Consider the following 14,121-nt stretch of genomic DNA (forward strand, 5'->3'; position numbering starts at 1 on the left):
CGGCAGGTCGCGTCTACGCCCACGGGCAGCAAAGCGGAACACTTCCTCGGGGAGCAATGCATCCCGCGCAGAGCTCAGCCTGTCAACATGCCCCAGCTGGCCGCAGGGTCTGCTCGGCAAGGGCCGCGCCACGTGAGGGGAGCACGGCCGCGCGAGGCAGGGGCAGGCTCGCTAGTGCCCACAGGCCGGGTCCCTTCCACAGGGGGCCTGTGCCTGAGCCTCTCCCCCGAAAAGGGGACGACTGTGGGCCGGACCCTGCTCTGCCGGAAGACAGCGGAGGGGAGGGAGCGTCAGGTCTGCGGGGCAGGGTGGGGCGGGCCGAGCGGGCCAGGTCCTGCTGGGAAATGTCCACCTCCCACTGCTCTGCCCGGACGTCCGCCAGGGAGGGAGCTCTGGGTGGGAAAGGAGCGGGGGCTGTGGTGATGGTGGGGGCTGGGACGGCGGGGGAACCCCCAGCCCCCTTCCTAACATCTGTGCTTCGACACCGTGGGCCCTCGGCCGCGGAAACACCCACTCAGGCTGCTCTCCTTGGGGAGGGGAACCCCTCCCGGCTCCACAGCACCCCAGCCCACCAACCCTCCCTGCTCCCCCGAAGTTTGACTTCTTCTCAGGAGCAGGTGCCCCATGGGGAGGCCCTGGATATGCACGAACCAGGTATGACCACACAGACAGGTGGAGTGTGTACAAGTGTGCATGTGTGAGTGTGCATGAACATGTGTGAGTGTGGGTGTGTATGCACATGAACATGCATGAGAGTGGGCATGTGTGTGTGTCTGTGTGTAAGCATAAACCTGTGAGGGCATGTGTATGCATGTCTGTGTGGGAGCATGAATGTGTGTGAAGATGGGTGTGTATGCGTGGGCATGTTTGTGCATAAGCGTGTGTGTGTGTGTGTGAGCATGAACATGTGTGTACGTGTGTGCGTATCTGCGTGGGACCATGAACGTGCGTGAGCATGGGCGTGTGTGCACGTGAGCATGGGAGTGTGTGCTCGTGAGCGTGGGCGTGTTTGAGTGTGTATGACATCTTCGCAGGGCCAGGCATCAGGTACATACCATCCACAGGGCCAGGCCCCTTTATACACACGGCCCCAGAGCCCCACCCCGACTACCTGGGAGGCCACAGCCACCCCCACGGGGCACACAGGTGGAGGTGAGGCTCGCAGGGGTGAGGCCACGTGAAGGTCCCGAGGCTGAGTGGAGGCAGGGACAGGCACACGGGGGCAGTCCTGGCCCAAGTCCAGCATCTCTCCATAGCCTGCAGGGCCGTCCTTGCACAACAGCCCGAGAGCCGTCTCCCTCTAGCAGACGCCCACCCACTGCCGGCTCTGGGCGCACATCAGAGGCCGAGGGGGCCACGACGGGCTGTGGGCCGGTGCGCCCTGGAGGGGTGGGCCTGCAGGAGCAGACACGCCGCCCAGGACAGACCACAGCAAATGTGAGCTCGAGGCCTCAACGGGCGGGCTCCCTGGCCTCACGCTTGCCCTGCTGCCAGGCCTCGGTCTCCCCGCTCCTGGGACCCTCGTGAGCTGCTGCCTGCTCTGGCCAGGCCAGGCCCAAATGAGCAAGCCCCTGCCCAGGTGCTCAGTGCCTGGCCCTCAGGACGACTCCAGCCCCACAGAGACGGGGAGGCCACCTCGGAGCTGGGCTGTGAGGGTCGGCTGCTCGGGACACACGAATTGGAAGAAAGAGCACTGGGGTGAAGGAGCAGAGTGGGCCTGGGCTGCAGACTATGGCCCACGGGCCACATCCAGCTCCCAGGCTGTATCTGCATGGCCTATGGGCTAAGAGTGACTGTACGTATTTAAACGGCTGGGAAAAGCTTTTAAAGCTATTTATGGCAACTTTATTCATAATCACTAAAACCTTGGAAGCAACCAAGACGCTCTTCGACAGGTGAGTGGATAAAGTGTGGCCTGTCCAGACAGTGGAATATGATTCAGCACTAAAGAGAAACGAGCTGCGAAGCCATGAAAAGACATGGCATAACACTAAAAGTAATCACTAAGGGAAAGAAGCCAGTCTGAAAAGGCTACACACTGTTTGATTCCAACTCTATGACCTTCCGGAAAAGGCACAGCTGTGAGACAGTGAAGGTCAGGGGGTCCAGGGTTGGGGGCAGGCGGGCTCGGGGCTGCGCGGGGAGTGTGGGATCTGCAGGCAGCGGAGCTGCGGTGCAGGATGTGACGGGATGCTCTGCCGAACCCACAGAACCACAAACGCAGAGCGAACCCCGGGCTCCAGTTAACAACAACATGAAAGTCCTGGTCCGTTACTCCCAACAAAGGCTCCACCCCCTGGCCGGCCAGGGTCCCGCTGCACTCCCCACTTCTTCCACGTGTGTGTGCACCTGCTTGTGGATCCGAGCCCGGCTGGGGACGGGGCCCCCCTCCCAACACACACAGCCCCTCCTGCTCTGCCCTGGGCCCCAGTCCCGACAGTGTCCCAAAGAGCAAGCAGCCACCTCGGCCTCTCTGGGGTTCAGGTCTGTGACACAGGGGTGACAGTGCCTGCAGGAAAGCACTTGGACATTCTGGGGGGAGCTCCCGACACGGTACCACGTCTGTGATGATTATAAGTTTGGGCCCTGGGCTGACAAAGTCCCCTCCCCGAGCACCTGAGTCAGCAGGGGGCTGGGCAGGGGCCTGAGACAAGCCTCAGGAGGCTCCCTGGGCAGCGCTCTGGAGGCGGGTCAGCACCAATGTGCCCCGACCCCAACAGCAGAGCCCTGAGGGAGGGATGCCTCCCACAAGCATTGAATCCACATGACCAATCCTGTGGGTCCAGCGTCCTGCTCCCCTCCCCAAGAAGGGACCCGAAGGCAGAGGGCAGTAGCCTGCAAGGCCCAAAGACAGCGTGCCCAGAGCCCTCACTGCAGCGAGCCCTCGCTGGGGCTCAGGTCTTGGGTTGCTGGGGAGGAGAGATCTAGAACCTTCTGAGGTCTCAGAGGAGGCAGGTGCTTGCCCGGCTCCCCTGTGTGTGTTCCTGGGTTAGATTTCCATATACACGCCCTTCCCCTCACCCACACAGCCGCCTGGAAGTGGACGTCATCACGTTCCCACTGTGCAGATCTGGAAACCCAGGCTCGACAGTTGGGACAGACAGAGTGGCCAGGCTGGACTCAAGCACTATCTGTTTGATTCTAGGACCCGTGTCCGTCACCTTGCTGGCCCCAGCCCGACCCTGCAAGACCCGTGGGTGATGCTGAGCCCTGGGAAGGCCCGGGCAGGGAGGCACCAGCAAAGCTGACTGCACCCTCCAGGCCCCATGAGTTCACACCTGTGTTCTGAGTTCCACTGCGAGGTGGCCCTGCCTCGCGATTCCATTGCCTGCTCTTAGAATCGGCTTCCTCCCCCGTGCGATAGGGGGCTTTCCATCCCTGCTCTTTAGGAGGAGGGGAGGAAAATTCCTGTGCGTTACAGCGAAACCAGGGCTGTGAACACTTCCCACCCACACGCGGAGCTTCTGGAAACTCCCGTCCACCTGCACAGCCCAGCAGGCATCCCTCACTCGAGCGCACGGCAGGGCAAACCATTCCCAAAGACCTCGGAAGGCTTCAGGCCCGTCCCTCCTCTCGGAGGAGCGGCCCCGGGAGGAGGCCAGGCCCGTGGGATAAGCCGGAGCTGAGTCCCTGCCTTTTGTGGAAGAGCGGCGGGCAGGCAGCTCTCCCACCCACGGCAGCAGGGCCGGCGGGCCGGGCGCACGTCCTCTCCGGAGCAGAGCTCGTGGGGCTGAGCCCAACCCCTCAATTACCCCAGCGCACATCTGCAGAGCCCGCTCAACTGGAACAGCGCGCAGCTATTCCCACTCCGCTTCCAGCCCCTACCTAAGACAACATCTTTGGGAAAATAGAATAAACCGCAGTGGCCAGGAGGCTCCTTGCTTGCTGAGATCCTTCCCCAGCCCGATTCAGCTGAGACCACAGGAAGCTGTGCACCAGCCCCAGGGGGCAGGGCCAGGACGCAGCGTGGCAGGCGAACGGGTCATCCCTCCTGGCCCTCTCAGGCTGGTCTCTGCTCCTGTAGCATCTCCCACTTAAGGGGAGTGCCAGCTCACTTGCAGCCCGAATGAAGGCTCGGCTCTCTGGGAAGCCCATCAGAACCCAGAAGGCGAGCGTGAGAAGGACCCCAGAGAGCATGCAGACCAAGCTCCTTGTTACGGATGGCGAAACTGAGTCCCACAGAGGGCAATGGCCTGGCCAAGGCACACGCCTGGGTCAGGACTGGTCAGAGGGGTGCGATGACTCCAGGGCGCCTCCCTTCCCGTTGGGCCCTCTGCACAGTACTGGGGGCAGGGGCCACCTCTCCCCGGGTCCCTGGAAGGCAGTGATTCTCTGCAGGTGGAGGTGCATCTTGGGCCATGGGCCACCTCGGTCCCTATGGTCAGTCTGCCGTCTGTCCTCTACCTTCTCTTTTGCTTTCTGCCTGTCCGTCAGTCCCACAAGTGCTCAGGGAGCACTCGGCACGTGCCCGGCCTTGAGCAGGCGGACGGGCAGCAGCAGGCTTGGTACGGTCCTCTGTCACCGAGCTCAGTGTTCTCGGGGAATCATAAGCAGGCAGCGATGACAGCAGATCTGCCAGCAGGATCAGTTCTGGTCCCCTGGTTAGAGATTTCCTGCCAGAAGCTCGACAGCTCCTAACTTGTTCTCCTGGCACCTGGTGAGAGGGAGGTTTTCCCAGGGGCCCCTCTAGGGCCCCCGAGCTCCTGACAGCACTCACTACGGAGCAGCTCAGAGGCTCACCGTTTGCTGAAGGAAGGAGGCCATGACTCAGTGGTCTCAGTTCTTCCACGTGTCCAGCAGCCACTCCAGCTGACCCACCCATGGCTGGAGCAGGTCCTGCACCAGGGGCCGCCGGGGCACCTGAGGGATTCCTGGGGAGCAGAGCGCAGGTGGGGGCACCCAGGCCTGCACATTCGGGACTGGCCCGATCCTGTGCCAGGTGCTCCCTGCTCTTGGGAGAGGCCAGAGCGCTGGGCAGGGACACAGGACTCACCTGCCCAATTACACAGACTCAGCCCCCGAGATTCCCAGGGAGAAATGGACACTAACAGCTCCGCTTCCCGGCCTCTCCCATGGCCCCGCTGCTCCCAGGGCTGCAGATGCCTCGGCTGGTGGGCAGCTGGCACTAAGCCTGGGGTGGAGGAGGAGCGGTCGGCGACCAGGAGCTGCTGGCCCCAGGAGCGGGCAGGGCACAGGAGAGGGGCAGCAGGATGCAGCGTCCGCCCGCGCCCCAGCGCCCCCACCCAGCTCCTCCCAGGACTCCGCAAAGTCTCTCCCTTAAAGGCTCCATCCGCTCAACAGACGTCAGCAAGCGCCTCGTGCGCCAAGCCCTGGCCAGGGTGCAGGGGGCCGGTCAGGTCCTGCTCCTCCACTGCCTACCGTCCACCACGGACGTCAGACCGACGAGTAGGGGCGCAGTGATAGGGCCTGCTGGAATCCGGGGCGGCGGGGTCCCAACTCGGAAGAACTCGTCATTCACACCACACAAGCATTCGAACTCCCACAGGCGAGGGCAGGCTGGGCCTCGGGGGCCCTGACACAGCTGGCTCCTGGCTTCAGGATCAATTCATCTAACAGAGCGAAAGCCACCTGCGTAAGCATCGCGCAACTGGGAAGTGACACGTATGCTGAGGGGTCCCATCCTGGGAGGACGGGAAGCCCTCCTGGAGGAGGTATCTGTGAGCAGATCCGGGCCTCGGCGCCGAGTGTGAGAAACTGACCAGGCGCACGAGCAGGAGCGGGGCCCGTGTGCGGGGTGTGCAGGGTGTGCAGGGTGATGGACCCACACTGGAGGGGCAGAGACGGGGGCCCTGGGACAAACGTGGGCACAGAGCGGTAGCTTCTGTCGGCTGAGGCATCACTTCTCAGAAATGAAACCCTGACAGACCCTGAAACGCACAGTGGGACCTCAGTGACCGCGGCTGGTGGCCGTCAGGCGCTGCGGGGTGTGCAACACGAGCTCATTTGCTCCTGACGCTGACTCACAGACGAGGAGACTGAGAGTCAGAGCAGCCCCAGCCGGGGAAGGGCAGCGCGTGGCACTGACCTCATATTCCCACTCAAAGTCCAACAGCCTTCCTTGGTGTCCCTGTGGCTCCCTGCCCTGCGACAACGGGGCACCCAGCCTGCCGACTCTGCCAGTTCCAGACAGGGGCTCCAGCGCCGCCTCTGAGCCCCATGTGCACAGTGAGCAAGGCCCTGCACTGCTTCACGGACCCTGCTGGGAGCCCCGGGAAGCCTGGGGAGCAAGAGCTCGGGGAGAGCTGGGCACCGTTCCACGTCCCACGTCCCACGTGCAGAACGCGGCGGCTACGAGTGCCCCTCATCTCCCCACCTGCACTGTGCCTCCACTTCTCCTGGCACGGAGGCCCGGCCAGCACCGGCAGGGGGCATGGTGCCTGCGGGACATCAGCAGACGGCCGAGCCACCACCCTCCTCTCTTGTCCTTCGGAGGGGCCGTCTCACACCTGCGGCTGCTCACACCCATTCCTCTCAGCCCCAGAGCCAGACCTGCAGCTGGAAGGAAGGGGGCGGCCAGGAGCCCAAGACGGGCAGTCACAGAAGCTGGGGGAGGGCTCTAAAGGTCCAACAGCAAAGGTCTGCGGAGACGCATCAGGGCGCGCTGGACCCTGCAGGGACCTCGGTTCCCGAGAGGGACTCTGGGTGGGAGAGTGTTGGTGTTACTGCGCCAACACCTGGAACCGGGCCTGGAGTGAGCGGAGGGTGCTGCTGTGCTCCCATGGCCTGCAGGGCGGGACTGAGCAGAGCCAGGCCCAGGGGTGGCGACCAGAGAGCCTGGAGGTCCGATGGTGCCTTCCGCCTGTCTCCACTCTGCAGTGGCTGTCCAGAGAGAGGGGTCAGCTCCCTCCAGCCATGTGGCTTGTGGCTTCTGCCATGCCTGCTCCCCATCTTGGGTCCCCTCCCTGCCCCCCTGGCCTCAAGAGCCTGGGCGGGGCCATAGAGGGCACAAAGGTGGAGCGGACCAGGAGCTCCTGCTGAGCCGCGGATGCTGCAGGGCCATGCAGGGACAGCCCCTCAGGAGCTGAGCGGCCCCACGTCATCTGTTCTCAAGGACGTCTTGCTCCAGCCAGACCTGAGGGCAGATGAGGGGCCAGGAGGGCACGGTGTGGTCAGGGCCGGGGAAGCGGGGGCTAAGACGCCGGGTCTTCAGGAGAGCAGCAGAGCCCAGCACTCCTGTGTGATGGGGAAGACAAGCATCCAGCTAATCTGAGGCCCTGAGGGCAGAAACGGATGTGGGCCACCTGTCCGTCCTCCTGTCTGCACATGGGGCTGGATGGACAGAGTAGACCACGGACACATGGACGGTAACAAGCTATTTATGGACAGTGTTTCTAGAATCCATGCACTAGCACTTGCAGTATAAACCCAGCATCCCGATCTAGAAATACAAACTAACAGCCTAAATTAAGTAAATATAGAAACTCAGATAGATACGCCTGTACGTACCAAACTCTGAAAAGAAACGCGTCAAGGTGGCTGTGGCTGTCTTCTGGAGGTGGCATTATAAGCAAACTCGGTTCTTCTTTTGGATTTTCAATAATCCACAAATACTAAATACTTGGGAATGTTCTCCCAAGGTCTTGTTGGAGGGACGGACCCTCTTGGCTGACACGGTAAAGCCCCAGCTCTGCTACCAGGACCCACTCACCCTCACCCCACAGGTGCTTTGTTCCCCACAACCAACCTGGCCCAGAAACCTGGAAGGCAGCCCAGCCCTCCATAAGCACGATTCCACAGGCTGAGCGCTGCCCCGATGCAGGAGGCCCTGCCCGTGGGTCCTGCCACAGCTCAGTGCTGCGCACCAGCAACATTTCCCAGAGTGAGTCGGGGCACACACGGGCCGAGGGCCCCCGCCTCCCGCCTGCCCGTGGCTCGGGCCTGGCCTTTGCACCAGGCCTAAGAAGCACGCGCTTGGCAGACCCAGAGGCTTCTCTTCTCTGGTTCTGTGCTGCACATCATTCTGACCTCTGGCCGCGGTCCAGCTGCTCGCTTCTGCAGCAGTGAAGACACCTTCCTGACCCAACACTCACCCTCACCCCTTCTGTCAGGCCCCTGTGGGTGCTGCTGATGCTGGATGCCCCCACCTCGCTGCCCCTGCTCCTCCAGGGACAGGCCGATGCAGCCACAGGTGGAGGCTGACGCGCAGAGGAGGCCGGAGTGGGGTCGAGTGGGTGGGGGGCAGCTGGCACTTCCCGCAGGAGGTCCAGGGCTGCGGGGTGAAGCTGGGGGTGGCCGAGGGATGGCAGTCTCCCCTCTGCCCCACTGACCACGCCTTCCCGAGGCCCGGCTGCTCCCGCCGACACGCGATCACCCGTCGGGGCTGACGGCCCAACTGTCCACGGCAAGGCGCGTGCGCGGGCCTACCTTGAAGACGAGGCAGTCGGCCTTGTGCTCGGCGTACAGGGAGGTCAGCCGGTACTGGCTCTCCGCGGTGACGTCTATCTGGTAGCCCGTGAGCGCATAGCAGGCCTTCCGGAACTCCTGGATCTTGGTCTGGAAGACCTCCTTCAGCCGCTGGTTCTTCAGCTCTGCACTTTCCACCTGCTTCCTCAGCTCTGGGGGAGGAAGGGAGGGACAGGTGAGCTCACCAGCCGGCCGGACACAAGGGGCGGTGCTGGGGCCACAAACCCGGAGGAGGGGCAGGGACCCAGAGGAGCTGCAGGGTGCCAGGGGCAGAGGCCGCTGACCGAGGGACAAGGTCGAGGTGGGGCCCAAACGTGAGCTATTCCTGCCCCAGGGGACGGCTGCATGCTCCATCAGCAGGCCCGAACGCGCACGCTCAGTTACTGGACAAAACGAACAAGGGGGTCAACAGCCTGACATCCTGGTGGCAATAACGATAAGATCTTTAAATCAAAACCAGCAGCTCTAAAGAAAACAGTGAGTGAAAACAAGCTACCTTCTGGGCTCTGAGCTCCCGACTCGACACCTGGCCCGGTTCCTTTCAAAAGGATGGCTCTCGGCCAGCACAATGGGGAACACTGAAGGCCGTCCCGAGTCAGGACACAGCGGGCTGGCCATGACAGGCCGTGTGCTTGCCCCCTCGCTGGTCAACTTCAGGCAGGAACGCTCTGGAGGAGCGGGCACTGGCCAGGAAGCCCGATCCTGGACAGAGGTCCTGGGCCTGCACGCGCCAGCCAGTGATGGGACAAACACCCAGTCTGGACAGAGGTCCTGGGCCTGCACGTGCCAGCCAGGTGATGGGACAAACACCCAGTCTGCAGGCAAGTCCCTGCCGAGGCCAGAAGACCACCGGCATGGACCACTCTGAGAAGCAGAGAGGGGACGGGGCAGCAAGAGCAGACGTCATTTGGAGACAGCCGGTGACAGTGCCCGGGGGTTCCCCCACTGGCCACTCGGAGAAGAGACCACATGTGAGGACAGGCTGCTGTGTGGGGTCCAGGCAGACCCCCTGAGCCCGCCATCCACCCCCGGCATGGCTCTAACTGGACCGTTCTGGGCAGAGGCCCCCTGGGCCCACCCGCCACTCCCGCCATGGTTTACAGCCGCATGGGGAGAAGCCAGCTGTGTGCAGACGTCAGGAGGATACACAGCAATTACCACGAATCCCTCACCCAAGGTGCCCCCCGAGTAATTACACCTCCATTATTCCCCCCATTAATTAGCGAGGCTGGCTCTACTTCAACGTGCACGTGGTTGTCGCCGAAGCCAGGCGCTTCCTGGTGGTCCTGTCTGGAGTGGGGGCGGGGAGCCCCCTCCAGGGCCTGGGGCTGCCCCGGGCGGGACAGGAGCCCAGCTGGCCGAGGGGGCTGTGGGAACCAGGCCTTGGAGGCGGTCAGCTGGTTTGAGTCCTGCCCTCCTGCAGGCTGTGAGCCCCAGGACCACGCCACTGTGACAGTGAGAACAGCCCCTCCCCTCAGGCTAAACCACAGGACCCGTGGGGTGCCCCATGCTGGCGTGGGCGCCCATGTCCAGGCCTGGTAACCACCAGCCCCCTGGTGGAGCTGAGAGTGGGCAGGGTCAAGGCAGCCCATTTAAGATGAGAGGATGCAGTCAGGGTCACTTCCTGGAGGAGGTGAGGGGGGCAGGGGACAGGGGAGCCTGCATTCCAGGGAGAGAAAGCCATTGGAAAGCCCCTACCGGGCTCTGCCCTTCCTGACCCTCGGCCTGGAGCCTGTCACCACACCATTTGGCTCCCAGAGCTCGCTGGGAGCAGAGCGTCCTCCAGAGGCCGTCGCGAGGATCCAGTTAGGTCCTTCGGGAGGCTGGCAGCTGAGCGCCGGGCAGCTTCAGGGCACAACTGTGATGGCGGGAGCTCAGCTACGCCCCAGGCACCAACACCGCTGCCCAGGCGCTGCGAGGTGGTTGTGGCTCTTCCCATTTTACAAACAGGACACGAGGCCCCGAGAGATCCACTGCTTGGCCACAGACAAAGGGCAGAAGCAGGGCCGTCCAACTCCAGGGCCAAACGCCCGACGACCTCGCCGTCTCTCACGTGTGCTAGAGCAGACCAGGGCTCTGGACACGCATCCCAGGTCTCGTCCACACCACCTGTGGCTCTGCAGGACTCAGCCCGGCCTGGCACTGGCCACATCCTGGTTCTGACGGGGCATCCTGACACCAGGGCGCTGCTCCTTTCGGCATCTCCACGGCATGGAAGGGCCGCACTTGACACCCGTCGCCTGAACGTCCAGCCCGCTGGCTGTGCCCGCCCTCGCCTGTCCCGTCCGTCAGCGGCTCCACGGCCCTGGCACACACGGCCACTCGGAGCCGAGAGCCTCCTGCCAGGACACAGGTGGTGTCCTCGATTAATCGAGCCATCAGACCTCGAAACAAAGGGGTAAGCGACAGCTCGGACCCGAGCTCCTCCCTGTGTCCCTCACCGGCCGGCCCAGGACGGATCTGTCAGAGGGAGGAAACCTCCCCCAGAAGGAAAGCCCTGGCCAGGCTTCCTCGGGGAGGCATCACCTGTCAGAGACGCCCGGCCTTCAGCAGCACTCGGGGCCGACGGGAAGAGCTACATTTTGGTGACAATCGCAGCCTGACGTTGGAGAAGGAAGCAGCCCCTCTGCCTCAGACCTCAGAGTGCTGCTGGTTAGGAGCTCACTGGCTCCAGCAAGTGGCCGGGGCCAGAGGCGGGGCTGCCCCTCTCGGGCGTGATGTGCCAGCCCACGGGAGGGGAAGGGGGTGGTCATGCTCACTCCAGGCACCTGTGACTCTGGGCTGGGTATCAGGACCCCCAGGAAAGGCACCTCGCCACCTGCCCCAGGGTGGCCCTCACAACACCACGGGCTCCCACGGCGCCCCATGACGGGCAAGCATGTGGGGGCTGGGGGAGGGGACTTCCTCCAGGTCACACAGCCTCCGGGTGGAGAGGGGACCTGACCCCAGTCTGCCCAGTCCAGGTAGGGCAAAGCCCAAGGCTTTCAGGTAAAGCGCACCTGGACGAAGGGCAGTGGGGCAGGAACCCTGAACGAGCACTTTGACATGGGGCAGGCAGAGTCAGTGCTCTGACCTCCCCATCACGCTCGTAGTTCAATCGCTTACATAAACGTGAATGAATAATTCACAGGATGCTTTGGATTAAATAAATAAAAGATGGGCCTTCTGCTCGGAAGTGCCGCTGCTCTGACGCAGCCTCTGCCAGAGCGAGCCGAGGCTTCCCCGGCGGGGTGGAGTGGCCTGGCGAGTGGCGCTCCACAGACGCTCCTCTGGGGTCTGCGGTGACCCAGAGGCAGTCACAGCCGCCCCGTCCAGGCCCAGCGGCCACTCTCACGCCTGCCCTGCTGGTGACGACCACATCCGGGCAGGCAGAGCCCGCGGAGCAGACACGGCCCTGTTAGGTCTGCCGACAGCCCCGCAGAGCTCCTGGGCCGCCCACCTCAGGCCCACCCTGCTGTGTGCGTGTCCCAGGCCACTCGACTGTGCTGGGGGCGCGTCACCAGACACTCGGGATGAAGACCTCACACCTGCGCCCTAGTCACATCTGCTCTGGGGCGTCCAGCCAAGGGCCCCTCCAGGCCCTGCAGCCCTGGGATCAGGCCCACACTCTGAGAGGTTGCTGAGCCCTCACGCCCAGCGAGACTCAGCCTCGCCCTCCCTCACTTCTGCTGCCCTTTGACTCCTGCCCTCCAGCCTCACTGGCTGGGGGAAACTGTCCGTAAACCAACATCTATTCTCTCTGCCCAAAGCCGTCCCTCCTCACCCCTGCCGCCCTCGCCCCGCCACCTCGGGCCCCTCCTCGCTCTTCAGCGCTCTGCACAGCCTCTCGGCAAGTCCTTGGTGAGGGGTGAGGGAGGCCTGTGGACAAGCAGGCATCAGAGAAGAGAGGGACACCATCACCCAGAACCCAGGCGCAGAGGCGGGCAGAGCCCGTGCAGGCCAGGGATGGATGTGGAGGTCAAGGGGCAGCCGAGGCTGCAGCTTCTGAGCAGCGCGTGTGCCCTCTGACCAGGCGTGCAGCCGGCCCAGGCCCACTGGCTGCCTCCAGCCACGTCCATGGGAGGTCCTCTGATGGCTCTGACCTCCACCCCTCCTCCGCCATCACTCCCCAACACCTGGCTCCTCCTGGACTCTCAGAAGGCAGCTGTGAATCTCCGCGGGAAGGATGCAGAACAAAAATAAATGCCACTCTGTTATATAAAGGCCGGCAGGAGGAGAGCGGCTTCCCCTCCGAGAGCAGAGATGTCAGGATAAAGGAGCGCTCGTGGGCACACGTCTCCACGATCCCGCTCACAGCCTGAACAAATGGTTTTATTCTAGAGGGGCGGTGGGCCACGGGAGAGGCAGACGGAGGGACGGACGCAGATGTGCAGCAGTCAGGTCTCTGCCCAGCCGGGTCTCTGCAGGCTCCAGCTCGCGGCCTCCCCGGCCAGCAGAGCCCAGCTGCGCCTCATTCACTAGAGCGCACCCACACAGTGGCTCTGTCTCCCTCTCAGCGGTCTGCAGGAGCAGGGGCAGGAGCAGGGTGGCGGGGGAAGCCCTCTTCTCTGTGCTCTCAGGCTCACCCGAGGCTCCTCCCGCTCCTGCTCAGACCTGCGGGACGGCTGACCCACACTCTGGACTGGAGCCCGGGTCGAGGCCTTTCGGAGACGGAAGCAGCCAGCAGCGGCACTTTCCTCCCAAGGTCTCTCACTCCTCCAGTGTTAAGACACACGCAGACGAGACAGTAGCAGAAACACTTTCGAAGGTGCCAGCGGCTCTCAGGAGAGCGGCCCACCACGTGGACAAGGGGTCCACTTGTCCACGTCCCTCCTTTTCTCTGGGCCTGAGCTGTGCCCACCCCCAGCAGGCCAGACGGCCCTGGACCATGGCCAGCTGGCTGTGGGGGATGGGTACTGTGCCTGAGGGGGCCCGGCCCGGCCTGGCCTGGCCCTGCACCGACGCCCTGCAGAGCGCTGGCCAGCCCTGTCCCGCGGCTGCTCTCTGTGGACAGACAGGCCTCCGCAGCACCCACTCTGTCGAGTCCAGAACGATCCTGACAGTGGGGCGAGTGCCACGTGCCGCTCACTGCACCCCGGCCCCATCCGCAGGGGCTGTGGCGGCTCAGCCACCTGAGGAGAAGCTGGCAGGCGTGGGAACAGCCAAACCCGGCAGACAACAGAGCCGGGAGCAGAACATGGGGGCGCCGGACTGCAAGGCCGAGCTGCTTCTTGGCCTGAGGCCTGCCCTGTGGTCACGGGGGAGTTCTGCAGCTCGGTCCAGGCCAGCCTTGGCGGCCGGTTCAGGCCCTCTCTTCCCTGGGCTCCCACTCCTCCCTCTGCCCTTTGTTCAGCCCCAGTCCAGCAAGAGGACCCAAGTCATCTGGCCAGAATTCTAAGCTCCTAAGGGAAGATGCAGGCTGAATGAAGACTCTCTCCTGTGGCCGTCAGGCCTTTGCCGAGTGACCGGCCTGCTGCATCCAGTTCCAACTGCACTGGCTTCACTCCCCGCCGAGAAGGCATGCTTGCCTTCCTACCGCAGGGCCTTTGCACTCGCCTGGAGCAGTGTCCCCCGCCTTCTCACTAACTCTCGTATGCCCAGCTTCAAACTCCCGTCTCTGGTTATTGCTCTCAGTGTAACCATGTTCTCCTTCACAGTATCTATCACAACAGAAAGAGGCATTGTTAAATGTCTTTGCTTAATGCTCATTTCCTCCAG

At 63.4% G+C, this 14,121-nt stretch overlaps 1 protein-coding gene across 17 annotated transcripts in view; it reads right to left on the reverse strand.

Moving 5' to 3' along the window:
• MAD1L1 (mitotic arrest deficient 1 like 1) overlaps positions 1-14,121 on the reverse strand; it is a 415,963-nt gene that overhangs the window by 48,670 nt on the left and 353,172 nt on the right. For 16 of the 17 annotated variants that reach the window (XM_070567315.1, XM_070567316.1, XM_070567314.1 and 13 more), the window contains one exon: positions 8,386-8,576. In XM_070567315.1, the coding sequence (XP_070423416.1) occupies positions 8,386-8,576 (191 nt within the window). Of the gene's footprint in view, positions 1-8,385; positions 8,577-13,943; positions 14,064-14,121 lie in introns of those variants that run through there. The other variant, XR_011524656.1, reaches the window with a different exon arrangement.

Source organism: Equus przewalskii, chromosome 12 (assembly GCF_037783145.1).
Source record: "Equus przewalskii isolate Varuska chromosome 12, EquPr2, whole genome shotgun sequence".
NCBI classification, from domain to species: Eukaryota; Metazoa; Chordata; class Mammalia; order Perissodactyla; family Equidae; genus Equus; species Equus przewalskii.